The following is a 27,433-nucleotide window of genomic DNA, read 5'->3' on the forward strand; positions in this document are numbered from 1 at the left end:
TGCGATTTGTCTCTCGGCGCGTGAGCTACACGCGAGGGTGATCTCTCCGCGTCCGCTCGCGACGATGAACGACCATTCTCTCTACTCCGGCGTGTCTACGTCGTCGTGCGACGTCGGGATCGTGACCGTCTCGTGCCGACACGGCGTGCGAGAGATCGAACGCCATTTCGCTGGCGGCGCGGCGCGTTTCTCGAATCGAACATCATCGAACATCGAACATGGCCGAAGCCGAGCTGACGGCGAGCGGGGGTGGCGATGACCGAGAAACGGAGAGGCCGCAATTTGGAACGCGGAATTTGCCGCACGACGGAAACGTCTTTCAGCACAATGCGTGGTACGTCATCGTGGCGCGCGTACACGTCACACGTGATACCCGCTTGACCCGACATTCAACTGAGCGCGCGTGTCCGACCTAACCTAAAAAAGCTACAGAGTCGAAAAGCAAAGAGACGGACGCATGCTTTAACTGCGACGTTTAGCGTGGTTATTTTCAGTTTACATTTCAATATATGTTTTTGTTCTGTTCTCGAAAAATCGATGATTAGCACAGATTAGCATTAGATCAATTAGACTTATGTGTTTGATGTATGACAGGTGTAACTTAACCTAGAAACACTTTGAAGTTGATTCTACTTTTACAATGCTATTTCGTATGATTTCATGCGTAATAAATTTATAATCAAACATCTTGTGTTTTATTTGTATTGTCCTTGTTTCCCTGCACCACTTGCATTTTGTTCGAAATGCAGCCAAAACAAGTAGATTTAATAAATGAATGATGAATACTATATTTTTCTCTTATTTTTTACTTTATTTCATTCGTTAATTAAAATTTATTTTGTTAAATAATAGAATTTATTGAGAAAATTGCTAATACTTTTGCATTTTTAACTAGAAATGAAAACACAATGAACCTTAAGTTTATTTTTGTAATGAATCTATTATTAAACACTTTGCTTAAAATGCTAAATATTTTAATAATTCTATTTTAAAAGGGATAATGTCACATGGGACGAGGAGCAAGAGAAGTTGGCGCAACAGAAAGTGGATGAGAATTCCATTGTTACAATATCATCTGAGCAACTTTTTAAATATGAAGCCGAAGCGGATAAATATTGGGACAAGTTTTATGGAATACACAATAATGGGTGTGTACAATCTAAGAAAAATATTTTCTCTATTAATTTTACAATATTAGGTAATGCAATCAATCAAATATTATTCATTCAATGAATTAATGTGATAAATTTACTTCATACATTTATTATTTTAGATTTTTCAAAGACAGGCATTGGTTGTTAATTGAATTTCCAGAATTAGCACCCAATACTGTTAAACAGGATACAGAAAGGCCCATGAGAGCCGCTTTTACAGACCAAGATGAAAATTATGGGGATAAACACATAAAAATTCTTGATTTACCATGTAAAGACAATTGTAGAATATTGGAAATAGGATGTGGTGTAGGAAACACCGTATTTCCTATACTCATGTATAATACAGACCCAAAGCTATTTGTATATTGCTGTGATTTTTCAGCGAAAGCCATCAATATATTAAAACAAAATCCTGCTTATAATGTAGATAGGTAAAATCTCTTAAAAAATCACCTAAATTTAATTAACATTTGTTTAATAAAGCATACAATAAAATTTAACGCGCTCTGGAATATATAAATGTATTCTTTTGTTTTAGATGTAAAGCATTTATTTTGGACGTAACTCAGGAAACGTGGACGACTCCTTTTGAGCCTGAAAGTCTAGACATCATCGTTCTTATATTCGTATTGTCTGCCATTCATCCCGATAAGTATGTTTCATATATATATATATATATATATATATATATATATATATATATATATATGTATATGTATATATATATATGTATATATATGTATATATATATATATATGTATATGTATATATATATAGTGTAATTCTTAAATATTCTAAAAGATTTTAATGATTTCTCATTTTAACTCGAGATAAAAACTTTATATACTTGAGATGGTTTGTTAGTTTCAAAGATACAGGGTGTTAAAATTAAAGGACAAAATTTCGGTTTTTCGAAACATTTCGAGAATCACTTAGTTTATTTTGATAAAACTTTAAGGATGTGTTATAAGGAAGACATGAAAATATTTACATAAAAGCTCATCTTTTGGGGCACTACAATACATGTTTTATTCAATCATGAGTGGACTCAGGGATAAGTGAGTATTTTTTCTTTTATGAAAAAATTGTTATATGCTACTGATGTTTTTCAAGTTTGAAAATTTTTATAAGAAATGGGATAAATAAAGATCTTTTTATTATTTTTAACAGAGTAAATAATTTTTCAGAAAAACAATTTTTTCTTCAACATTGACCCTGTATCTTTGACATTAAGAAAAGACTGAGAAATATATTTCACAAATCTTGAGCAACTTTTGCACGATTATTCATTCTAAGACACTAAAATATAACTTCTGTAAAATTGTAGATTCCACTTTTTTTTGAGGAAATCACGAATTTAGATCGTCGTAACAACACATCATTTTGGAAAATATATTGAAGAAAGCAAAAATCAGAAATTCTTATACAAATACTAGGTTCGGAAACCGATTGTTTTTGAGAAAATTAGCATACTTAGATTTTAACCAAGACTTGAAATATTCGCACATATGATAATCATTAAGCGATATGAGTTGGCAAACGATAAAGTCCAGCAAACAGAAATTGATTTAAATAAATTAAAAATGCAATCCATTTTAATTCATTTAAATAAATTTTGAATTAAAGAATAGCAATTTCAATTCTATGTCATAGATTAAAATGAATTGCGTGATTTGCAAAAACTTCTTTTGAATTGAAAAATAAGGAATCACTTCACTTCAATCTAATTTTATGGAATAAAATGGACTGTATGATCCACATAACTTTTTTGAATTGGAATAGAACTCCTGTAGGTTTAATCCCACTTCATGATTTAAAATGGATTCAAGAAATTCTTAAATTTTAATTGGATTAGAAAATAAATTTAAAAAAATCAAGAATTTGGATTTGGCAATGACCATACGAATCCATTCCTATCTAGTTCCATTTGTTAGAAGTGCTCCTCTTTATTAAAAAATGCTAATTTTCTCAAAAATGATCAATTTTTGAACTTATATATAAAAATTACTTACTTTTTTTCAATATTTATTTCATTAGATTTAAAAGTAATTCGTTGTTATAATTTAAAATCGTGGTTAAAAAGTAATTTTTAGTGCTTCAAAACAACCATACAAAGGCTGATCAAAATTTGTGAAATTTCTGAACATTTCTTCTGAGCCTCCTCTTGTAAACCATTTCAGATACATAACTATATAAAGTATTTTTAAATAAATGAGGAATATCCCCTTAAAATATTTTAGAGTACTCAATGAACAACCTGTATACACATATTTATTTATTCATCTAAATACATTTAAGTGAATGAATTTTATATTATAAAAATGAAAATAGAATCAGAAAATTATAAAAAAAAAAAATGCACAGAAAAGAAATTTGTTGATTCTTTAATATTATTCTGTAGGATGCAACATGTTATGCGGCAAATGTACAAGTATCTCAAACCGGGTGGAATAATTTTGTTTCGTGATTATGGCAGACACGATTTAGCTCAATTGAGATTTAAGAAGGGCAACTGTCTTGGCAAGAATTTCTATGTGCGTGGAGATGGTACCAAAGTGTACTTCTTTTCACAAGGTGTGTACACTTTCAATAAAATTTTAATATATTTTAATATTTTAATGCTGTAGAATTATTCTCATCTAAGTTTTAGTATCATCTAATTCTTAATGCTAAATGAACAAAAATTTTTTTCTATATTTTCATTTATATTTGCAAACTCTTTTGAATTATGTCTATCGAGTCATCAATAGTTGAAACGTGATGCTCGAAATGTTTCACCGAAAATCTCTACAAAATCATTTAATATTTATTAAAGTATTGAATTATTTTCCAGAGGATGTTAGAGAATTATTTACCCATAATAGCTTCATTGAAGAACAAAACTTTGTAGACAGAAGGCTGCAAGTTAACAGAGGTAAACAGTTGAGAATGTATAGAGTATGGGTGCAGGCAAAATATCGAAAGCCATCATAAAAACTATGTAATGTGTTTAATGTTATCGAATTAAAAAAAAACAGATGTTACGTAAATAGAATATTACGTTACATAGAATAATTGCATAGAAATATATTTTTATATATTGTTCTCGCTCTCAAGTCAACTTATTCTCATACAATAATATTTCAATAATATGTAAATTTTTTAGATTATTAAATAAAACCAAACTAGACCAAATTAACGAATTAAATATGTAAGATCGGGATTTAACAGGCTCTTAAATATCGATCGCATTACAAAATAAATTAGTTTTCAAACTGTTTTGACAGATCACAAAATCCTTTTATAGAATAAAAGTACGCATCAAAAAACTTTGATAGAATAAATTTTACGAGAAAATGGAAAGAAAAAAGAAGCCTGAGAGTAGCCATGCACAATTTAGCTAATACAACGCCATCTCTATAACGTGGACATACACTACGATGCCAATGTATGTACAGGTTAGACTTCAGAAAGCACGTCACCCGCGACTGTTGGCATACCTGGCGAAGAGAGCGCTGAGCTTGCGTTTAGGAATTTCAAATTTTTTCTATCCTAACGGCTTGCGCACAATTCATTTTGAGTCACCTTGTCGCGATTTATGCGAGCGCAATCGGGACGAGGCGCGAATACTGACTTTGCGTGGGGGCAAATAAACAGTAGATATAAAATGATTTGACTCACCGCTGATCGCTCCGTCCAGCAGGCCCAGCTTATCCAGATCTCGGCTGCAGCTCTCGAACGTTCGAAATCGTAGATCCTCCTCGCGACGATGGGTTTTGATTCACACTTGGCACGAACGATACTTTTGCTTTCAACATTCCCAGTACTCACGCCCGTTGAAAATTCGAGGTACGGGATACGAGGCAACGGAGAATACGCGATTAAACGCGCGACGCGACTTCGCACCGTCTCGAACGACCGACCGTGACTGTCTGAACGTCATGGAGGATGCAAGATTCTCCTCACGATTCGTCTTGATTCGCACTTGGCACGAACGCACGACCCTTCGTTTTCGGCGCTCTCGAAGCACTCCCGATACTCACATGCGTCTGAAACTCGAGATACGAGGCAACGGAGAAGATGCGAAACACGACTGAACGCAACACGATTTCGCGCCATGCATCGTATGCGACACGACGGATGTCCGACACTTCAAGACACTCTCAAAACACTCACTCGCATCAAACACTCGTATGTATGTACGTGACGAGGATGCGAATTGAAATGCGTCGCAACGCGCCGCGACCTTCCGCCGTCCCGCCTAACCGACCGACTCACTGCTCACTGCTGCCACTGCGTAGCGGCGTGACTGGCGCGTGACGCGCCTGCGTGCCGCTGCGCCGCTACTGTCGCTGCTACGCAATAGCGGCAGTCGGTCGGTTAGGGAGCACGGCGGAAAGTCGTGGTGCGTCGCGGCGCATTTCAACTCGCATCCTCGTCGCGACGACTCGCATCCCGTACGACTGTTTGATGCGAGCGAGTGTTTCGAGAATACCGTGGAGTATCGAAAGCGAAGTGCCGGGCGTTCGTGGTATCATCCGTGTCGCACACGATGGTGCGTAGTCGTGTCGCGTTTCGCATCTTCTCTGCCTCGTATCCTGAGTCTCAAACGCGTACGTGTGAGTACCAGGAGTGTTTCGAGAGTGTCGAAAACGAAGGATCGCGCGTTCGTGCCAAGTGTGAATCAAGACGAATCGTCGTGAGGAGTCTTGGAGCCTCTCCGTGATCTTCAGGCTGTAAACTATAACGTCAGTTGATCGAGACGTCGTGTCGCGCGTTTAATTGCGTCTCCGTTGCCCTTTATCCCGTATCTCGAATTTTCGACGGGCGTGAATACCGGGAATGTCGAAAACGAAGTATCGCCCGTTCGTGTAAAGTGTGACTCGGGACGTATCGTCGTGAGGAGGATCTTCGACGTTCGAGAGCTGCGGCCGAAACGAAGCTGGACGGATGAGCGACCTGCAGCAAACGGTGAGTCAATTTGTATTTATATTTGTCCCTACAATTTGATATTTGCGCTTCGTTCTCATTGCGTTCGCATAAATTATCGTTGGTACAACGAGACGAATGAATCGGTCTCATGAAAGCCGTTAGAAACGATTTGAAATTGACATACGCGCGTTCACCGAATTCCGTTCGGCGCTTTCTTCGCCAGGTGTGCCAATATTCGAGCGACATTCTTTCCGAGGTTTAACCTCATTTCATCGTACATTGGCGTCGTAGCACTCGTAGCCTGTATGTTCACAGAGAACTAAAAAAAAAAAAAAAAACGAGTCTTTGTTAGGATTCAAATTATGTTAAATTGTTTTAAATTTTGTCCAGAGGATGTCCGAGGACAGTAACGTACTGTATACGAGGAAATGAAAGCGTACGTAAGCAATACGTTTCGTGCATGAAACAAGACTGTAACAAAAAACTTGATTATTTTTACGGACATTAATCTTCTCATAATTAATTTGTTTTCACTTCTGCAAATTGTTTTAACTCTCACTTTTTACTTTGAATATATCCTGAATATCTGCTTAATTTTAAACACTATAAATAACATAGGAAGATACAATTGAGAGAGCAGAGATTTGATTCTGTAAACGTCATAAAGAATAAGTTCTATTGATATAGAAATGTTTACTTGATCAATGAATTAGAAACAAATCTGAAGAATTTAATATTTTAAAAGCAAGATATTAGAATTATAATAACCAAGTTTGAGATAATAAAAATTTAGATTTTTGTAAATGCTAACGACTTGCAGAAGAGTGATAATGAATTAAGATGTCTGGGATGATATCGCATTGATACAAGCATATGATAAAGCTGTAAACTTGGCCAAGAAAGAAAAAGAAGTAGTAAACCGTATTGCTATGGACACTCAGACTCAGCATGGAAAACAAAAGTCATACAATTCGAAATGTTCAAATCACAAACAATTGGCAGCAGAGGGTGGCTTTGGCTTATTGACCGTTCGAAGTGGACATTCTACCTTATTAATTATAACTAACTAATTCGAATCGGTATGTGTTATCAACTGCAGGGTTTATCGACCCGGAAAAAGTTACTTTATCTTATATCGACTTGGAAGAAGCTTTCTTTGTGAACGGCTGTCATCACAGAGATTGTGTATTTTGACTCTGTATTGAGGCGTTAACTGGGTAATATTAAATTTGTAATTTGTATAAAATTACGTATTATCAAAAATTGTATAGCGCGCGCCTCTTTTGTCTCGTATAAAAAAAAAACAAAGTTTTATCATGTCGCTCCAAACTCTTAATCACATCAAAGCTGATTACGAAATGAATTGCACTAGCGATTTTAATCGGACACGTATCTAAAGCCTATAGATATGATAATAAAATAAAATTGATAGCTTTTTCTCTTCAATTAAATTCATATGTACTCGAGAACGATTTTGTTCTTTAGTAAAATCTTGCTCGGTCAATAGCAATAAATTGCCGATTTTAAATGCTGAGACAATTAAAATACCTTTTTTAAAGAGCTTATTTTATTTCGGAAATATCCTCTAAAAATCTAAAAAAAAAAAAAAGTAAAAATTTTTCCCTCTGATTATTTTATCTTGATTATCTTGAATAATTTTATCGGAAGAACTCTTCTCAATTTAATACCTTTAAACTTTAGCGTTTTTTTGTAATGATATTATTTCTTAAACACATTTAAAGATATCAATAAAAATTTGGCTAATACAAGTTGCGTGGAAAAATTGTTCATTGCATCAATCGCAGTATTTCCACTTTCAACAATGAATGTATCGACAATGAGGAACCGAGATTATCGAACTGAAGGCTTCGAAGCGTTTAAAATGCGATCCTCCGATGTCTTGACTGAGCCTTCTATTTCTGGAATAATCTTGAAGATTAGATGGATCGGGAGAATAGATCGGCGAGCGCAATGACGTCAACTCTTGTATATAGATATAGAGGATTTAATTGCCGAAAGAAACAATTTTCGCGTAGCTATAGGAACAACTTGAACAGTGCTTGGAAAAAGATTAACGCTGCCTGTCTTCCGTTTATTACGAACGTATATTCTCTCCCACGGCGGCTTTCGTACGCTTTCGCTTTTGGTGTGCAAAATGCGAGCACGGAGACGCAATTCAACATATTTACGGTATGATCCGGATGGGGGAGGAAAAGGGAGAAGTAAGGGGAGAGGCAGGGTACGATCATTGTCGCGGTTATGCGACCCTTTTTCGCTTTTGTCTCGCGTAATGCTTCCTTTTTCACGGTGCGTGTGTTATTCAACTGTAAAAGAATATCGATTCTGTACAAGTCGATGAGTTAGAGATAATTAACTATTGAGTCTTCTTGAGGTATCGTTGTTTCTATTGGTCTATATAAACGGAGCTGTGATCGTCCAAAATCCGAGGTATCCGTTCATCCGGGCCGCGTGCCGTGTAGCACCGCAACCGCACGTCAATGTTACAATCACGTTACAATGCAAAGTTGTTGTCGCGGCAGTTATTACCGTGGCGTTGAATTTCGAACGATCACAGCGGATGTCAACGTGTGTGTGTGTATGTATGTGCCTTCCTGTAACAAAATATAAATCTCCATTACGCATCACCCGCTTTCACTATACGGCCTCCGAATAATAATGCGCTAACTAGTACCCTAAAAGTCCAGATGCACACACCTCCGGCTTTGTAACCTTGCACCGAAGGGGGGCGGTGTAAGAATTCAAGTGCTTCGCCTCATTTTACATTATCGTCCCGTCTCTGCAGCCGTCGATGCAGACGCGCGCGACCGGTTTTTGCTCGATGGTTAAGCCTAGGGTTTCACGATGAATAGTCACAAAAATACTTTATCGAATATTCTGCAAAATTCGCCCACGAACGTGGTCCGCTCGCTCGTGTTTGTTTACGCATATATGCGTGTGCGTAGTATGTATATGCCTATTATGGCAGTCAAGACTCGCAAACAATGTACAATTGTATCAAGTATCTGATAACGCGTTCGCCGCGCAACTTACAGAGTTCCTATTTGTATTCGATACCGCTCGTAATAGGCGTATGAAAGCCAGTTTCATTCAATTACTGCAAAAGATCGAAAAGTATCTTTCGCTCTCTTCCTCTGTTTTTTTTTCTGTTTTATCTCCTCTCTTCGACACGTTTTATAAAATCTCAATTACAATAAAGTCTTAACGGCAGACGCAACAGTGCCATATAATTACAAAAGAATCGTATTTAAAACTGAAAGTGTAATAAGTACAAATTATTCCTCTTGTCGGTGGTAGAAATGTCAAAGATCACATTGCTGGCTTCGATACCGAACGAACGCGTACGCGTCGCGTACGTTCAACACTGTTTAGCGTGATCGATACTTCTCGGTTTCTTCATAGCTCTACAATTTCTTCGCTACTTGACGTAAACGTTTTGTCTACATGTGTGCTCAATATATTATGTATAATTCTGCGACACAACATACATCCCTACTTTGACAAGTCTACAACACTAGATCAGCATTCCGTACGTATTCAGGTATTTCGTCGTGGCGTTCGTTTCGTCGCTGCAGCATTATTGCAAGGAAACGACCGCACCCGACGAAATGTACTTAATTATTCGCTCCGTTTCCTTCACGATCACATGCAAAAGGACCTAATTATAAAGATTCTATATTACATCAGTAACATATTACACAAGCGCCTTCATTATCGCCTCCTACATTAAATACAGACGGATACACGCATCTCTCCCCCCCCCTCTCTCTCTCTCTCTCTCATGTTTCATTCGCTTCATCCTACTTACGATTATAGGCTCTATACAATCTTATACAGCTAAATTCCGTAATCTTTATATATATTTGTATCCCCATAATTTATATACTATCCTCCGGATGTATTAGATTTCTTTTTTTGGGGGGGATTACAGAAATGTGAAATTTAATTCGGTTTCCGTCAAATGTAGCGACCGTAGTACACTGACCAAGTCTTGTCAATTGTTATTAAACTTGATAAACTTGTCGTACAGTTCCTTGAAGTTACATTTAGGAAGTAAAAAAAACTAATTTTCTGTTTTCAATTCCTCCGTCATGAGTCAATCACACTTAATTTCACGTGAAACTTCAGACGTTGTATATCAAAGTGTATCGTCGAACCAATATGTGGCTCAATACATCACTTCGTAGACGGTGGCTTTCTTGTCGCCGGATCCGGTCACAATGTACTTGTCGTCCGTAGAAATATCGCAACTAAGCACCGAGGACGACTCTTTCGACTGAAAAGGAAACAAAAAGATTTATTAGTATTATATCCTGAGAGAAATGCGATAATAAATTGCGCGCGATATTAACGTCGAAAGAAAATGAGTGATTTGCACATGTGATAACGACTAACCTGGAAAATCGAGGCACCGTATGGGGTGCGCCACGCGTTAAGTAAATTGTCCTTGCCAGTAGAGACGAACCACTTGCCGCACGAAGCGAAACGTAACGACAGCACACAAGATTCGTGCAGATGCAACTGATACTTGTCAGGTTTCGTAGCATGCAGCACTTCGACGTTAGAATTCTCCATACCCACGGCTAACCACTCGCCAGTCGGGCAGTATCCCAGAGAGAATATCTGTGACGTGAAATCGTGTTGCTGCAGTTGCCTGCCTTCCCTAAGGTCCCAGGAACGGACGGTGTTGTCGAGACCACCTGTCCACAGTTTCGAACCGTCCGCAGAGATGTCGATACACGAGGCGCCATCCGTATGACCTTGGAATTGTCTAACCAACGTCTGATTCTGCAAATCCCATACGGCGATATTGCCATCGCTGCAACAACTGAAGCAGACCTTCGAATCCGGGGAGATGGCCAGGGCGTAACACGCTGGCGCCGAGGAGGTCAGTTCGGCTTTGATTCTCGGTGTCGGACTCGCCAGGTCCCAGATGCTGAGATTACTCGCTTCGCCTCCCACAATCAGAGTTCTTCCGTCAGGCAACAGTTTGACCGATCTAACGACAACAAATGAGCGTCGCTCAGTTACTCATTAATCTCATTAAAAAGCGCCACTTATGCGCGCTTTTAAATAATTACAACGGTCGCGCGCGCGGTTCTACGGTATAACGCGAAGGGAGGGTGGGAGCCCCGGGAAGGGTGGTAAATGCATACGGAAAATGTATGTGATAAATCGATGCCGCGCTGCTTCGGCGTGATATACAGCCTGCGGACACGACTAAATGTCATCCAGAATTCAGAGTCAGAAATTAATTACATCGACCACATATAGCGTTCGGGAGTTAATGTGTCACGAATTTCGAATGAAGACACGTGTTACCATCACTGACCTGATATAGTTGTCCCGTTGCAGACAATCGAGCTGGGAGACGGGTTTCGCGCTAGCGCTGCCACCTTGACTGATGTCCCACACCTTGACGCAACCCTTGCCGCCGGTGTAGACGTACTTGGTCGGATTGGAGATTGTCACAGCACAGACTACTTCACCGTGAGTAAGCGTGTTTATTTGACGCGCGTGACGCGGAATTCCCGGGCCGATAAGCGCGTCCTGTGGGAACGGCACCGGCTGCATCTGACCTTCGCTAGACACGTGGAAACTGTACGCACTGCTATGAAAAAAGCGTTATCTCATGAAAGAAATACCGTTGATAAAGTAACGTGTACGAAAGAAATAACAGCGAATTAGGAAAGAAAACACTCACGGTTTACCACCGGGAGGAATGATCGGTCCGAGTGGCGCTCTCATGCTACCATGAGGATCGTAAAGCTGTTGAAGGGGTGGTCTCGTGGGGTAACCACCGTTGAGCGCCGCCGGGGGATAGCCTAACATGTCCACGTGAGGTCCCGCGGGCGGATGATGCGGTGGTGGATAATGCGGTGGATAAGGGCCGACCACCGAAGCCGAGACCAATGGCTTGCTGGAGCTCGATGGTTTCAGGCCACCGGAGCCGGAACTGCTACCTACGATATCACCGACCAAACTCGATTACTTCCCGAACGATTTCCTTTTCCAACGTGACTTTTTACATTGGTTCTCGACGAAGCTCGAATCTCACGCGCCGCGTACCTGCTGACGTCGGTGTAACCGGTTTCGAGATCGGTGTCGTCGGCTTCTCGCGCTCCTCCATCTTCTTAGCCGAAGGCGTACTCGCGTTGCTGCTGGTGCCGCTTCTAGGTGATGGTGGCGGTACTTCCTTCTTCACCTGACCGCTCATTGGCACCGAGGACGGGCCCAACTTGTCGAGACCGTTCTCTCGCGGCGACGCAGTGCCATTCGCCGCAGGACTGGTTGGACCCTCGCTCGCGTCGTCGACCACCAGGTCTTGATCGCTCTTTTCACCATCGCTTTGCTGTGCGGGGAGAACACGCACGGCTTTATTAAAACGGAATCGCGGATCGCGGAGCATGGAGCACTAATATTGGATACCTACATGGCCTATATCCTTGTCCTGTTCCTTTTTCAGCTTCTTCCCCAGTATGTGTTCGTGCTGTGGATCGGGTGTGCTGCGCGGTCTGTACTTCTCTCGTTCTGCTGGCGATATCGAGTTTCTCTGTAACAAAGACAATCGACAATTCAGCATCCGGGTTCAAGATCCGAAATCTTTAACGGAGTCGCTCTTAACGAGAACGTTACGATTTTTAGAGAATCCTTTATCAACGCGCGGAAGATACGATCCGCTCTCGTTTAACGCGGTTAATCCGATTACGGAGATTTACTGGATTTATTCGTCCAAGATTTTTACGGACCACGCCGGATTCTACCTCCTCGATAGATTTCCACGGAAAAGTATCGGGAACGGAGGACTTCTTGCGACCGAGGGAATGGTCGACGGATGGAGGGTAGAACGACTAAATTCCTTCCTTCCTCCTTCGCGATTAAATAAAACGACCTTCCCGTCGGACGGATGGAAGAAGCATCGACGGAATTACTTATCCCTCCTGGCCCGTACGACCTCCATTTCGCTCCGAGGCGAACGAAGAATAATAGGGCGGATCGTAGAATCCTGCTTTTTTCTCTATCCTATTATGCACGAGTGCCGAGAAAAATATCGGCATGCATTTTCGAATGTGAAAGTACTCGAATATCCTAGGTGTTTTATCGACTTCTTTTTTTTTATTTTATTTTATCGCACCCCTTCAGTAATCGCTTATACAACTAAAAAAAATTCCCCCCCCCCAAGAATCTAATCAGCTAGAGAGAAGACTTTACTCCAGGTTTTAATATGAGAAATGTAAACACGAGATAAGAATCGCATAGACATTGATAAACTACGCAGAAAGATAGCTTATCGTTACTTCGACCTTGTCTTGTTCACATTTCGACACGAACGGATAACGTCGAAAGGAAGATCATCAACGCTGACAATCTTCATAAAACGTGAGATGCGTTTTTCGCAAAATGCAAGCTCGCTTAGGATCGCCTAAAGGAGTCGGGGGGGGGGTATCATCGACCGGAAGCTTCCAGCTTTACGAGCGGCAGTTTCGTCGTCGATACGACCGACGGAGCATCGCGCGACACCGTCCGCATGCCTTGGTATATATAAGCGTGGCAGCAGCCCTTTCCCTGTCCCCGATAACTGTGCGCCCCATCTTTGCAAACCCGTAAACCACCCTGTCGCATCCCCTCGCAGCCACCGCCGCCGCCACCACGCCGGTGTCGAAGTAAATCTCCTCTTCTCTCAATTACCCCTCGTCCCTCATCCACCACTACTACCACAGCTACGCCGCCTCTCTCGCTCTCTCGGTCCATTACTTCGACGCCTCGGTATCATCTCCCGCCTGTCGACCGAATCGACGATCCGCCAGGCGGAAAGAAATAAAAGAAAAATAGGACCTTATAAGATGTACGAATGCGCTCGAGCGAGTATCTCCGGGCGATTAACGTACAAAATTACATGCCATGCGGAGGATAAGCGGTATCGCGCGGCGCGCGCTGCTGTCTTGTCAGACGTCGTCGAGAAATCGCTCGGGAGAGAAGCGAGTCGACAAGAACGGGTCGACGAAACCTCGCGACGCGGAAAAATCGAGCGGGAGCGTGTTCTTTCGTTCGCAACGACGACGATATAGCGACGGCAGGAAAAGTGAAGACAAAAGCTTTGGGAAGGGGCGAACGGACGGGAAGTCTCGCAAACACGCGCTCTGCTCACGTCATGAAAGATTCTCGGTAAGAAAAGGATCCCTCGGGAGCCGTATTACGTGCTTCTCTTTCGAGTTTTCTTCGCGAAAGAATCCCAGTAGAGGGAAAGAGGGATCTTTTTCCTCCGAAAAGACGTCCTCTCGTTATCCGGAAACGGTCGGTCACTGCTTATCCGACTAGAGTCCACTGAAGCGGATGAGACGACTGTCGTGTCGTTGGAAAAGGGAGAATCTGGCGAGAAGACAGCGCTTGACACGCGTTCGCGAGAAAATAAGACGTGCCCTAATGACTTAAAATCTTGAGATTTCGACAAAATTTACCACTAGAAAAACAACAAATATTTTCAACAAGATTTTTTTATCATTATTAAGTACCTCGTACATCTAAATCACTGCAGTCGCAAATGTGTGCTACAGTCTTCGATCACGAAAAAAATTTAGACTTCATAAAATTATTTAATTCAATAATTATCGATCTACGCGCATGATATTATATTATTAAACTATAGAGAAAATATACTCCTGGCAAATGGAGTGTAACAACTGTGGTAAAACAATTCCACGAGGAAATCGCGTCTGGATTTAGTTCCCTGGAAAATCATGCGGAAACACATACCATCTCTTGTCCGCAGTCGATACCGCTAGTAAGTATGTATCCGGAAGTCTCGTCTTTCGGGGGTAAGCGCATCCTTTCTCCCTCACCCCCTCCCCACCCCCCGTCGCGAGACGCCGATAGCTCGCAATGTCGTTTCGCGAGAGCTTTCCGTTTCTATTCTCTCTTGCTTTCACGTTGCCCGCTCGTGTTGCGCTGGTGTATGTACAGAGCATACATATATACGTACGAGATACATGCGTATATATAGGTATACCTCCGCGAAGAAACGATATACACGCGGCCCGCCTTCCATTCACGTAAGTTTACTTACACCTATCCCGTCGGCTATCCGTACCACCCTCTCCCACAAAGAGGATTCGTGCCACGATCAATATGGGGGTTGGTACCTCAAGGGAAGACGAGGAGATAGAGGAGAAGGCGGCGGAATGTAGGAGGAGCTGCGGGTATACCGTAGATATATAGACTTTGTAGTGTTAGGGACGACTTGGTCCGCAAGCAAGCAGACAGGCAGGCAAGCAGGCAGGCAAGCAACTTGGCAAGCAGCAGCAGGCATCGAAGTAGAGTCAGGGGTAGCTCTTTCAAGGGTGAGAGACGAGAGAGAGAGAGAGAGAGGGAGAGGGAGACGGTAGGAGCGAGACGGACGGGGGACGGCTTTGGCCGTGTGCATGGTATTGGGGTTGGCGGTCGCTGCCATGAGGGTGGTAAGTGAGTGAGCGACTCCTTCGCCACGGCGCCTCGTCTCGACTCAACCACCCTAACCTTACGGATATATCCCAAGCCACCGACCGACCACCCACCATCCTCTCTCCTCTTCCCTTTTCTACGTTGTCTCTCGCTCACCCCTCACTGCTGCTGCCACTCGTGCACTCTCTCACCCTACGTCGACCAACCAACCAACCAACTACCCCCATCTCCCCGTACCCCCATTCGCCTGCCTGCCTGTGGTGCCTGTTTCCCTATTCCTCACTCCACCATCGTCGTCGTCGTCGTCGTCGTCGTCGTCGTGGCTAGGACCCTGAGAGAGAAGGTTACGAGCCAGAGTCGCGTCTCCCAAGACCCCGCAAACCCAGCTGGTACAAGATTGCACCCAGTGGCTCTCAGCGCCGCCGCCACCGTCGCCGCCACCGCTCTTGAAGGAATGCGTCGGAACTAGAGACGTCGAGAAATTGGGATTCCATGTGGATCGGTACGATTCGATACCGTCGACTGTGGGGGATGCTCGTGGTTGACGGGACTTTGCGCTGCGACGGTGAGACGTTCGACTAATGCGTCTCGTATCGGCGAATCTCCGATCGTCGAAGCACGGCAGAAGCGTAAAGACAATGCTCTCTGTGTTTCAACTTTGAGATTGACGTCGTATAAGTTATGTTTCCAACGAGACTTATCGGTTTTGTGGTATTTGTCTTTCCACTCGAAACATCTATAGCAATGACACATCTGCACGTAGATTTCGAACGAGCACATGGTTTTCCAGCGCGATCAGCTCTTGAAATTCAATTTCCAAATAGATAAACATCCGTGGCATTAATGTCTAAACTATCTTGACACTTGTCCCGCGATTTCGAATTCGTTCGAGACTAATAGCTTCTGAATATTTGACGTCTGATGACGAATTTCGTTTCCGCACGCCAGACGATTAAATTAATTAGCTGCGATCGTTCCCGCGCGTTCGCGGGGATCGAGAGAGATTCATGATCCAGAGTCCAGAGATCGCGAGTGTAATTTCGGATAGACACCCGTTGGCTCACGCTGGCTGCATGGCGCGGGCGGGTCGCAGCTTACTCGCGAATGCATGGAATTTTTTATGATCGCGTCGAACGCGGGGACGGTAGCCGGTAATCGGTTTGCGGAATCCGGCGCGTACGTGTCACTGGGTCAACCGGTGCATTCGTCATACCGGCAATTAGTGTGCGGGCGAATTTTTATCACCGCCGCCATAGCAACGCAGATATCCGCGTGTTTTGGCTCGACCGATCTTTTTTTTTTTGCGTGGTTTTATCGAAATCGATGCCTGCCTCGACGAAAACAAGCCGTCCGTCGATATTGCGCTTCCACGCAGACAAATTGGATATCTTTCCAGATAAAGAATTTTATTTAAATTATACTTGCGCAAATTTTAATCATAAAAGCAGCAGCGCGCGCGAGTACTCGCGTTTTCCCTTTTATTTATTCATACAAACGCGCCGGCGATTTACCGCACTTCTACCGCACGGATTGTCCCCCGTCGAATTTTTCGACGGAGGAACGCCGCTATCTCGCAATCGGACTTGCTCAAATTGGACGACGTATAAATAAAGCTCACACGCAGCGCCGCGAATCAGACAGACATTCACAACGCCATGATTTATGGCGCAACCGTAAATAGCAAAATTCCCTTTCTCTCAGCGCGCGTTACTCGCCGTGTTCTCTCGCGCTGCGCTTTTTTCCCTCTCCTCTCTTTCTTCCCTTCTCGCTCTCGCCCTCTTTTTTCCCATGCCGTGTCCGCCGCCCCCGGAGCGGCAGAGACCCGCGCAGTGGAATTTGCATTTTTAAATTAACTCGCGTCTGTTTGCAGCTATCTCGGCTCAGCGGCGCCGCGCTGCTGCTGCTGCTGCTGGGTTCTGCAATTTTATGCGGCAACGCGCGTGTGGACCGCGTCCCATCGTCCCCGCGTATACACACCATCGTCTCTCGTCGCCGCCGTTCTTTCTTTCGCACGTACATAGGCGCACCCATCGCGTGATCGATAGTGCAACAGTTATCGTTATCGCGCCAGCGAAATCGCGACGCGGATGATTTTTCGTCCCAAGCCAGGGTTCGTGCGATGGAAACTGTAAACGCAGACAAATTTTCCGGTTTTTTTTTCTTCTTGTTCCGTTTTGATAAAAACTCAATTTTAGAAACCTAACGAGCCCTTTTGGAAAACGTCATACCGTGTACATCGATGATCAACCCCTCACGAGACTCAAGTTTTTTATCAAATTTTCATAGAGATTCACGCTCCTGGATGCTCCAGGTTCCCATTATTACGCTCGCGGCCGAGATACAAGCGTCGCACTTGGTACAACTGCTGCTTGTAATTACGTTTTTAATTACAAACGTGGTTCTGACGAGAAACGCCTACGCCACGGCGACGTAGCGTGAATACCCACTCGACTAGCTATCCCGACCCGTTGTCGTACTTATTGCACGTGCGATTTTTCAAGAGGGAAAATATCTATGCGTTCGTTCGCCGCGCAGACGGAGGACGGTGTCGGCCAAGTCACCGAGCTTCGCAGCGATAGCTGAAACGTGAGTGGTCTTTTACGAGGCAGCAGCTTCCTGAGAGAGTATCGTCGAAGAGCGAAGAGGGTGATGCGAGGATAAAAGATAGAGAGAAATATAGAAGACGGAGGGGACGATTGGGCGGGCGAGAGCAGATCGGAGAAATAAGGGGCAAACAGAATAGCCTGCCATAAAGTGCCTGCGCGTTATCCACGAGAAAGAGAGAGAGAGAGAGAGAGAGAGAGAGAGAAGAGAACGAGGAAACATTTTTATCGCTCCGTCAGAGAGAAGTAGGAGGAAGCAAAACAGACGGAAGAGGAGAAGGACGAGCAGGGAGAAGAGCGAAGAACGAAGCAAGAAGTGTGTGCGGCGAGAGGTGGAGCTACGGGTAATTGAAAAGTCCGTGGTGCATCCCGATCGTCGCTTTATTTCGCTCGTGCACGCTCGACGGTATACCAGAGCTTCTCTCCTATTATCTCGCCCTTCTACCCACCACTCTCATCGAGCCATCGTCTCCTCTCACGCTCTCACCTTCCGCACGTCGGAATAAGAAAGACGAGAAAAAGCCAGGGAGGAAAAGAGGGGCGCGATGAGCAGATGCCCGCTGAGGTAAGCCAGTGAGAGGAGACGGCTGGAGCGAGGAGGAGGAGGAGGAGGAGGAGGAGGAGGAAAAAAAGATTGTACGCAACAATGCCCGCGGAGGTGCATTCTCGCGCGATTACCGACGCGCGGCTCGGAGGGGCCCCCTTAACGAATGGCTTCGTAAACCATGGGCGCTTTAAGGTCATTACACATCGCAAAAAAGAGAGTTAATGGCCGTCGTCGAGCCACGCTGCCGGCAGAAGGCGAGACGGAAGAGTGGAAGGATGAGAGGAGGAGAACGGGACCGGTTGGCCGCCCGTCGCCGATCGACCGTCTGATTTATAGCGGCAGTATCTTCCACCGGAAAGATGAGAACGCGCGCAACCTCATTGGCTTCCTACGTTAGCGGGTTAAACGTTCTCCTGCGGGGTGCGCCACGCCACGCCGCATCGTCCCCTTGAACACTCGCCAAAAAGCAACCACGTGTACGCCGTTAGATCGGAAAGTTCGACTAGAATGCGGAATACTCGATCGGAATGGTAGACGCGCGGAACGATATTAGATTTTCCCTTCGAAATACAGAGCCGAATTATACGCGGCGTGGGTATTTCCTCTCGTTCTATTTATTTACTTGAATTTCTAACAAGAAGCGTACGGCGCGAGAGCCGGTTGAGAGCACGTATATATATATATATATATATATATACACACATATATACCTACATGCATACATACATGTGTGTGTATGTGGACGCTCGCGAATTTCACAGATTTTTCCTGCGAGTTCGCGTATCGGACACGTTATGTAACGGACGTTATGTTGGAATAAAATAATGATCCTTCGCTACGTATCTCGCGTCCTCGTTTGCAAACTGCATCCGTCGCGCGTTGCACAGCGCCCGTTATTTCCAGCGGGACGTTTTAATAACAAATCCACGCTTTCGCGGCCGCTCTTCTCTTCCGCTTCTGCTTTTTCGTTCCCTTTCCTCTTTTTCTCTCCCTCTTTCGTTCCCGTCGTCGCGGAAAAAGCTTTTCACGGCGCGGTAGAAAATGCGTTGCACGGTACGCGGCACAGTCGGCCGATTATATTGTGCAATATACACGCCGACGTAATTACGGGACGGTCGATCTTTGCGTCGGCTGTCTACTACGTACGGCATTTTACGGCCATCTCATTAAATTACGGACTAATTACCGGTCGGCAAATTATTAAAAAGCTTAGTCAGTCGTTAAGCGCGCCACAAGTCGTAAAAAAAGAGCTTCCTCGTTTCAAGAGTGATCAGTCTTGGTAGAAACAAATGTTTGTGAATATTAGAAAGGATACATACATATTCAATAAAAAGGGGCGACGCGCACACGCGCGCAAAGAAATACTAAATTAAAAAAATTGAAAGGTGGAAGAGAAACTCGATGTATAACTATCAAAGATGTTTAAGCTTGAAAATAAAAAAATTTCCCGCAAATTGAGCGGATAACATAAAAGTGAAAAATCCGCGTTAATTTCTCACTAGAAAACTGTGACTGTGAAAATTGGTGCGGGCTTACGTTGGGCCCGTAACGCGGACACAAAACGGCGGGCGTAAATATCGGCATGCGCGAGCAGCGAGAGAATCGATCGTAAAGAACCGCGACGGAGCGATTCGCCGTTGAGGCACTGTTGCTAAAATTGCTCCCAACCGCACACCTACGTATCTCGTGCTGTGCCGGCGTAATAAATATCGGAGAGACGTTTTATTCCGTTTCGCAGAATCGTCATCGATCGTTGCAGGCGCGCAATGACTATAAAACCGCCGATCCGTCGTGCTCTGATTGCGATCGTTGCGCGCGCGAGACGCAACCTTTATATATATGTTTTTTTTACATTTTTTCTAACGATTACGAGTTGCCAATCGACTGTAAAACTAGGACGCGTTACGAAGTGCTGCGTTGCGTTTTTGCTACCGCTTTCGTAAGTACGATCACCGTATCATCGCATGCGCCTCTCGTTACGATAATTGATACTTGGAGTAATTAAACGTCTCCTCGTATTTATTGCGCGATGCTTTGGCGCTTGATGTTTCATCACAGCCCCGTGAGTAATGCGAAACAAGAATTTACTTAGAAAAACTTATATAAGATAAAAAAAAAGTCTCTCGTCAACTTTGTCAAAGTCATATACTCCATTACGGATTTAATCTTCTTCGATCTGTCGATTTTCACAACTCTAAGCGCAAGAGAGAAAGAGAGAGAGAGAGAGAGAGAGAGAGAGAGAGAAAGAGACAGACAATAAAATAAAGCCGGAAAGTAGATGCAGCGAAGCGTTGTTAAGGAGCCACGATATTTTTAATTAATTAATTCGCGAAAGCCGCAGATTCGCCGTCTCATAAATTCCTGTGCCAGAAGCATCCTCCTCACCGCGCGCGAAGGTAGGAGAAAGACCACGGAAGAGTATAATATCGGGGATAAAAGTGAAGTATGTAAAGTATTTAAAAATATTAAGTATCCCCGAGAGAGAAGAGCGGATATTAAGACAGAGAAAATCGCAAGCACGAAAAGGGTTGGAGAGTCGTTAGAGTTAAGGGGGTAGGGGTGAAAGTGACAGCGACGTGAAAACGGAATTACGGGATCGGAGCGGTGGAAAGTGGTAGGAGAACGTTTCAATTAGTAATTAAAACGTGCCGTGCAGTAACCCTCGTTCCAACCCCCAGTCGCCACTCTTCCGCCCCCTCCGCGGTACAACGAGGCTCTTGCTCTCTTATACCGTCGTCGTCGTCGCCACCGCCGCCATCTTGTAAATTAATTAATGCGTTCCTAACGAGATCAGAGGCGTCGGTAAAGCAGGAGGGTTGGCTGGTTCTCTACTTTGCCCGCCAAGGAAAGAGGGTGAGAAACTCAAGAGCGTAACTCACGTCTCGGGCACCCCACGAATACATTCCGAGATTGTGGAGGCAGCATCCCCCCCCCTCCTCCCATTCAAGTTCCGTCTATAAAACTATACGGCTCGGTAATTAACCTAATAGAACGATTTGGAAAACTTTAAATAAATGTTATATGATAGACAACTAATTCAAGCTTCTAAAATCTCGCGCGATTCTCTCTATGTAGAAGTTTGAAAATTTCTTTTCAGTTTTCTGCCTAGTTGTGTATGAAGAATACTTCGTTTCAAGGGTGCACCGCATTCCTAGCGCAAACAATTCATTGTCAGATGCAAAATCGCCGTGATGCTGCGAATCTCGACGTCGACTTTTCGAAACGCTCTCCCGCGCGATCCTCACAGCCCTGGATGAGAGCGAATTAGTCTGTTCCCGGGGGTAGACAGCAGAGACAGGGTGTTAGTGGAAGGGGATGTTGGTCGGGGGGTCGGTGTCAGGATCTCTCGACCCTTTCAAACCCTTTCATCGGCGCTTCACCCGCTTACATAATGCAGCCACTCTAATTAAAATAAATTACACTCTCGCGCGTCAGTTCGCTCTTTTATCTCTCTCTCCCTCTCTTTCTCTCGGCATCGCACCCGTGCTCGCCCTTTCTCTGTGTTCTCTCCCCCTTCTCTCGGTTCCCTTCCTCTTTTCTCTTGGCTAGCTTTTTTTCGCTTTCACCCTGTCGCTTTTTTTGTACCGCACTTTCGACCACCATCCGGGTAACGCCCCCCTCTCTCTTTCTCTCTCTCTCTCTCTTTTCTCCCTCCTTTCCCCCTCTCCCTTTCTCTCTCTCTCTTCCCCTTGCTCGTTTATTTGCACTTTATTCGAGATTTAATTTACCGACCTCCGGCGACAGCCTCGTTGGTGCGCGCTCGACTCTGTGATGGGATTAAAAAGGCGGGTAGGGGATGATAGGATGGAAGAGACCGAACGGTGAGAGGGAAAAGCGAGAGGATGGCGTAAAAGTTGGAAAAAGAGTAACGCGACCGCGAGCTCCGCGACCAATGGAGAACGAACTGCCGGAAAATGGCTGAACCAAGGAAAAAGCGAGGAGGCGTACGAGGGGCTGAGGGGGGAACGAACAATCGATATCGCGGCGTCTCGATTCGAAGCCGATTTCCAACTCTCGGAACAGCCGAGCGTGTACACGCCACCACAACATCGCGATGGCGCGCGAGGGCTTATACACACAGTAAATAATGGAATCGATTTCGATTAAACGTTTAAAATCGTTCCTGTTTTCGTGATATCAGGATCGCTGATGCGGTTGCGATGCCAGCCTCCGGGCTACGAGATACGGGGCGATTTTTTCCCCGAACGATATTTGATTGCAATTAACGTTCGGCAAATCGTATCGGCGTCATCGTTCTGAAATAAGTGACGTATAATGTCGTATATATTATTGTACATCCACATCAATGTTTAATTCTATGAACCGACCATTGTACAAGATCAATATTAAGCTGCAAAACGATGATAACATTGGACGAAAAAAAGCATCGTCATTAATGAGCAAACGTGAAGAGAAGAGTTTGATCGCGAACGATGTCGGCAAATTATCATGAAATATTCTCGTTCCTGTTCCCGCGAATGTTTATTAAATATTTTGTGTTGATAATAGAGATATTCATTTCTCTGGCGAAAGAGCGCCCGCGCGCGGAAAAAGAAGTGCGGACGTAACAATATATATCTGGCTTTACAGTCGCAGGCAATTTTCGCGGAAATGTGTTCACATTACAGCGGTATGAATCAACTACATTAACAGCTTCCACGAGTATTCTCCATCGAGACCACCGGACTTTCCTGCGCGACAATTTACCGCGAGCTATCCGAAACGAGGCGTAAGCATCGCGGCAGCAATTTAATTGAGCTCGCGCTTGCATGGTCCGAGAGAGGTGGGGGTGGGGGGAATCAGGTAATAACTGGAACCTACGTTTTTCATCAGTTTGTGCGAACCAATAGCAATAAATAAATAAATATTCCGTGGTCGTCTATCATCCTCTCTCCTCCCTCATCTTTTTACACCACAAGGAATAGTTGGTGTTTTATGAATTCGTTATGAGTCAACGCCTCAGCTGAGAGGGATGACGAGAGAGAGAGAGAGAGAGAGAAAATTGTCGAGTAGCTCAGGCTTTCGTCGTTTTTTTCCTCTTTTGCGAGCTCACGCGACCAACGACGTCAACGTCGAGCTATAGGCACCGTTGGCTTCTTTCCTGCATCCTAGAAAAGCTCCAAGGTGTTCCACAACGCACAGAGCAAGTATTTCCCGGGTCGTGAAAAATCTTGAAAGCGAAGGGGCGACAACGCGGCGACGCGAGAAAGAGAGATGAAGAAGGATGCGAAGGGTAAAGCTTCCAGGAATGAAAGGAGAGGATTTTACTGGTGCGCGAATAATAACGACTCGCATTCTCTCCGGCTGTCGTCGGTTTTCGATTTGAGACGCCAACTTTCTTTCCTCTTCGTCCTCTCGTGTCTCCCTCTGTACATATTCTCTCATATATATTCTTTCTCTTCCTCGAGATTTTTTTTGTCTTTTTCTTTCCATCTAAGCTTCCGCGATGGTTTGCCCCTTTTCCGCAAGCACCGTTCTTCCTCGTCGATCCAATCACGAGATCGGATTGCACGGAAGAAGGGTGGGCAGAGGTGCGAGAAGAAACATGAAAATGTAGTTGGGTAACGACCCGCCGAGCGGAATACAAGTTTTATCGTGCAGTCTGCCCCGCGCTTCGCTGCGGAGAGGGCGTATAAATTCAAAGTGACGCGAGAAAGCGGATCGATGGAAACGTAATTCTTCGCTCCTCGGAACTCGGTAAGTACGGCGTCAATTTGTTCGATGGCTCGGAACTCCCTTCCGTTAAAAAGAAGACGATAGACGCCTTCACGCTGAGATCGGACTCTCGATCAATAACGCGGTATACATGTAGTGAAAGGTCTTGACGGAATAAGAAAGATGGCGAATACGCGTAATTATTAACTTTTGAAAAGTCATTGTCATTATTATTATTATGCGTTAGGCAAGAAAAGACTAGTAAAGACAAGAAAAATGCAAAGCGTGACAGAGAAAGACTAATTGTAAGATGAGCCGATATACAAAAATGTTTATGGAATATGAAGAAAGGTGAAGAAAAAATATGTAGGAAGGAGGGTAAAAGGACTTATACCATTCCAGCAATCAGTAATATTATACGACGCCGGGGTGAGTAACCCCATTAGCATTCATATTTCAATTTCACAGGCCTCAGGGTCGCAGTTTGAAACTGTGGAAGGTACTTGGTTGGAGCGACGAACGGGGGAGATAAACGGAAGAGAATTCACAGGGAAGAGCCAGAGGGGAGGAGGCAATGCGGATGAGAGGGAGAGATGCGTAAAGGGCGAAAGAGGAGAGCTAATATCGATAGCAACCTATTACCATCTATCTCCATACCGATGTAATGGACGCGCAGCCCCGATTATCAATCCGTAATAATTGTGCATATTAAACGGGCACTAATTATCGGGCTGGCAGCGTGCCGCGGGCGCCATCGCCATCGAATCGAACGAGTTACAACTCGGCGGTCCGTTCTCTCTCTCTCTCTCTCTCTTTCTCGCAGTAAATTTCACCACGGCCGAAAGAGGATTAATAACCAAAAAATCATCGCTCGCCCGGGCGCGAAAATATTCGCGAAATCAAATATCAAACTGTGTTTTTCTCGATTCGCCAAGTGGTTCGCGAATTTTTCAACGAGTGTGAAACCTTAATCGCCCATTCGTTTCGCCGCATCGCATCGGTTAATGCGGGAACGCTGTTACGACGCGCGGGACCGTTTAATCGACGCCCGAGCTAACTGCGCACATCGATACTGCGCACATCGATATTCATCCTGGAACGAAAAAAAAGGAAAAAGAGGAAGGGGGCAGCGCGGGTGGGGAGTTTCAACCGCGGCTGATCGATTCTTCTTTCCCGCGCGAGCCCTTTTGCCGAGCGAGCGAGCGAGCGAGCGATCGATCGATCGGCAGGACCGATCTCGCAGGACACTCGAGAGACCTGAGAGGTGAAGAGCGCGAACGGCGGGCGGCGGCGGTGCCCTCGAGCGCTCTCGAGGCTTTTTTCCTCTCCGGAACGCTTTTAATAAACGCGCGCGCCGCAACCAGCGGACGCTTTATGTTATCGAAGAAGAAGAGAAACGCGGAGGAATAGAGAGGAAGCGCCGGGAGCGAGGGAGGAAAAGAGAAAGAGAACGAGTACCGAGTGGTCGATGAAAGCGGAAGGGAGTGCTTTTGACGACGAGCTTTTTACGGCCCTGTGTTCCGGTGTTCAGGCTTTTACGTCCATTTCGCGCTTCCTCCTCCTTCGTCACCATCTCCACCTCGCATCCGCTCCGCGCAACCCACTACTCTCCCTCTCTCTATCTCTCTCTCTCTCTTTCTTTTTCTGCACGCTATCTCGCGTATCTCGCGTTAATTCCCTCTTTCGCTCTCGTATTCCTCCACCTCTGCCATCATCCAATAATACATTGCGCATAAGCGACGACCTAATCCCCTTTATGAGGTGAATTTTTACACGCCCGACAGTACGAACGATACGCCAGTCTTTCTCATTGGCGACGAATAATGAGAAATTACTAGGTAATTCGAATGTAATACTCACATGCCTCTCCTCGGCTGGATTGAGACCTGTAACAAAGAGTAAAAATTGCGTGTGAATTACACAGTGATATTACCAACAAGTACCAAGATGTAACAAGTTTTTTCTCGCCGAGATAATCTATATTTGAGAAATCACTCTCTCGACAGATCTATCTCACCCGACAGAACGAATGCCATGAATGTTTTTCATTATTATTACAGCGTCGAAGGGAATGGAGCCGGGGTGGTATGTCGACGGAATCTTTTCCGCGAGAAGAAGCGGATAAAAGGGAAAGGAGGAAAGCGCGCGCGCGCGCGCGCGCGAGACTAGCTAGACTTCTCAAGGATTTCCGAGACGCGCGCGGCAAGCGCGGGAGAGTGGGATAGATCAGGGAAAAAGAAAACCCAGCTGGAACGGGGAGCGAAGAAAATCCAGACGGAAAAGCTTTGTCCTCGAGAAGCCGAGTTCATAGTTTGCCCTCGCTCGATTTCCCCAGTCTCCTCTTTCTCCTCTTTCTCCTTCACCGTATCCCGCGCGTCGCGCGTCGGTTGGTACACTTTGGTCTCGTAGGAAATATCTTAACGATATCTTTTTCCTACCGTTACCCCGTCCTACTACAAAGTAAGAATTACACGAGCCGTTTATGTTCCTGGTACACCGGGACTACCATAAATTGCCTCCCTTTTCTCTCTCGCGACATTAACCACCGCGGAAATAAAATATTTTTATTGACGCGACGCCGCGAGAGAGACGCAGAAAGCTTCGATACCGACGACATCGAGACGACGACGTTTTTTTTTCCGGTAATAAGTTGCAACGATAAAACGCGCGCGTATTTTCGTCGCTCGATGAAACCTTCATTTCTAAGCTCCCATTTAGAGCTTCCGTTTCAATGTTCTCGAGTGTCATTGGCCATATACGTCGCGGCAAACGAGTGATTTTATTGTTTTATTGTATGATAGTCTCTGTAGTCCGTCAAAATAAATGAAATGATAGTCGGGGAAAGTACTCCCTTATTGGGCTGAAAAAACTCTCTCTCTCTCTCTCTCTCTCTCTCGTACTTTTTCCCAACCACTCGGTACCAGTAGGTAGCTGACGTAAAATGTGGAGAGAAAGCCGAGAGTCGGGTCGTTTCAGGGGGTTAAAATCCTGGATACACGTTCACGTCGTTATCGAGCAGACGCGTGCACAGCGGAGCAGTTTCGGAAGATAGAAGGAGCGAGAAGTATCCTCCTTTTCCACGCGCCGGGTATAGAGCTCGCTAA

At 44.6% G+C, this 27,433-nt stretch overlaps 3 protein-coding genes across 8 annotated transcripts in view; 1 reads left to right on the top strand and 2 right to left on the bottom strand.

Annotated features, from left to right (window-relative positions):
• Positions 1-5,074, bottom strand: part of LOC105207809 (protein alan shepard) — a 60,604-nt gene extending 55,530 nt beyond the window's left edge. The window contains exon 1 of the mRNA XM_039457451.1: positions 4,818-5,074. The gene's annotated coding sequence lies outside the window, so the exon portion shown is untranslated. The remainder of the gene's footprint in view (positions 1-4,817) is intronic.
• Positions 50-4,414, top strand: LOC105207697 (tRNA N(3)-methylcytidine methyltransferase METTL2). The gene is made up of 6 exons (XM_011177284.3): positions 50-334; positions 996-1,148; positions 1,274-1,588; positions 1,696-1,809; positions 3,559-3,731; positions 3,991-4,414. The coding sequence occupies exons 1-6, from the start codon at positions 219-221 to the stop codon at positions 4,128-4,130; spliced, it is 1,011 nt and encodes a 336-aa protein (XP_011175586.2). The 5' UTR covers positions 50-218; the 3' UTR covers positions 4,131-4,414.
• A 2,981-nt stretch (positions 5,075-8,055) lies between the features above and the next one.
• The window catches only part of LOC105207698 (protein groucho), a 68,633-nt gene continuing 49,255 nt past the window's right edge, over positions 8,056-27,433 (bottom strand). For all 6 annotated transcript variants that reach the window (XM_011177287.3, XM_011177286.3, XM_011177285.3 and 3 more), the window contains 7 exons: positions 26,190-26,215; positions 12,520-12,639; positions 12,156-12,438; positions 11,791-12,049; positions 11,419-11,694; positions 10,482-11,085; positions 8,056-10,362 (listed from right to left, as the gene is read on the bottom strand). In XM_011177287.3, the coding sequence (XP_011175589.1) occupies positions 10,255-10,362; positions 10,482-11,085; positions 11,419-11,694; positions 11,791-12,049; positions 12,156-12,438; positions 12,520-12,639; positions 26,190-26,215 (1,676 nt within the window). In that variant the 3' untranslated portion in view covers positions 8,056-10,254. The remainder of the gene's footprint in view (positions 10,363-10,481; positions 11,086-11,418; positions 11,695-11,790; positions 12,050-12,155; positions 12,439-12,519; positions 12,640-26,189; positions 26,216-27,433) is intronic.

Source organism: Solenopsis invicta, chromosome 14, assembly GCF_016802725.1.
Source record: "Solenopsis invicta isolate M01_SB chromosome 14, UNIL_Sinv_3.0, whole genome shotgun sequence".
NCBI lineage: Eukaryota > Metazoa > Arthropoda > Insecta > Hymenoptera > Formicidae > Solenopsis > Solenopsis invicta.

Bases quoted from the DNA above. Each gene is read 5' to 3' on its own strand.
- LOC105207697 (XM_011177284.3), top strand. From the start codon at position 219: ATGGCCGAAGCCGAGCTGACGGCGAGCGGGGGTGGCGATGACCGAGAA. The intron at 1,810-3,558 runs GTATGTTTCATA...ATTATTCTGTAG, and splicing joins TCTGCCATTCATCCCGATAA to GATGCAACATGTTATGCGGC. The intron at 3,732-3,990 runs GTGTGTACACTT...ATTATTTTCCAG, and splicing joins AGTGTACTTCTTTTCACAAG to AGGATGTTAGAGAATTATTT.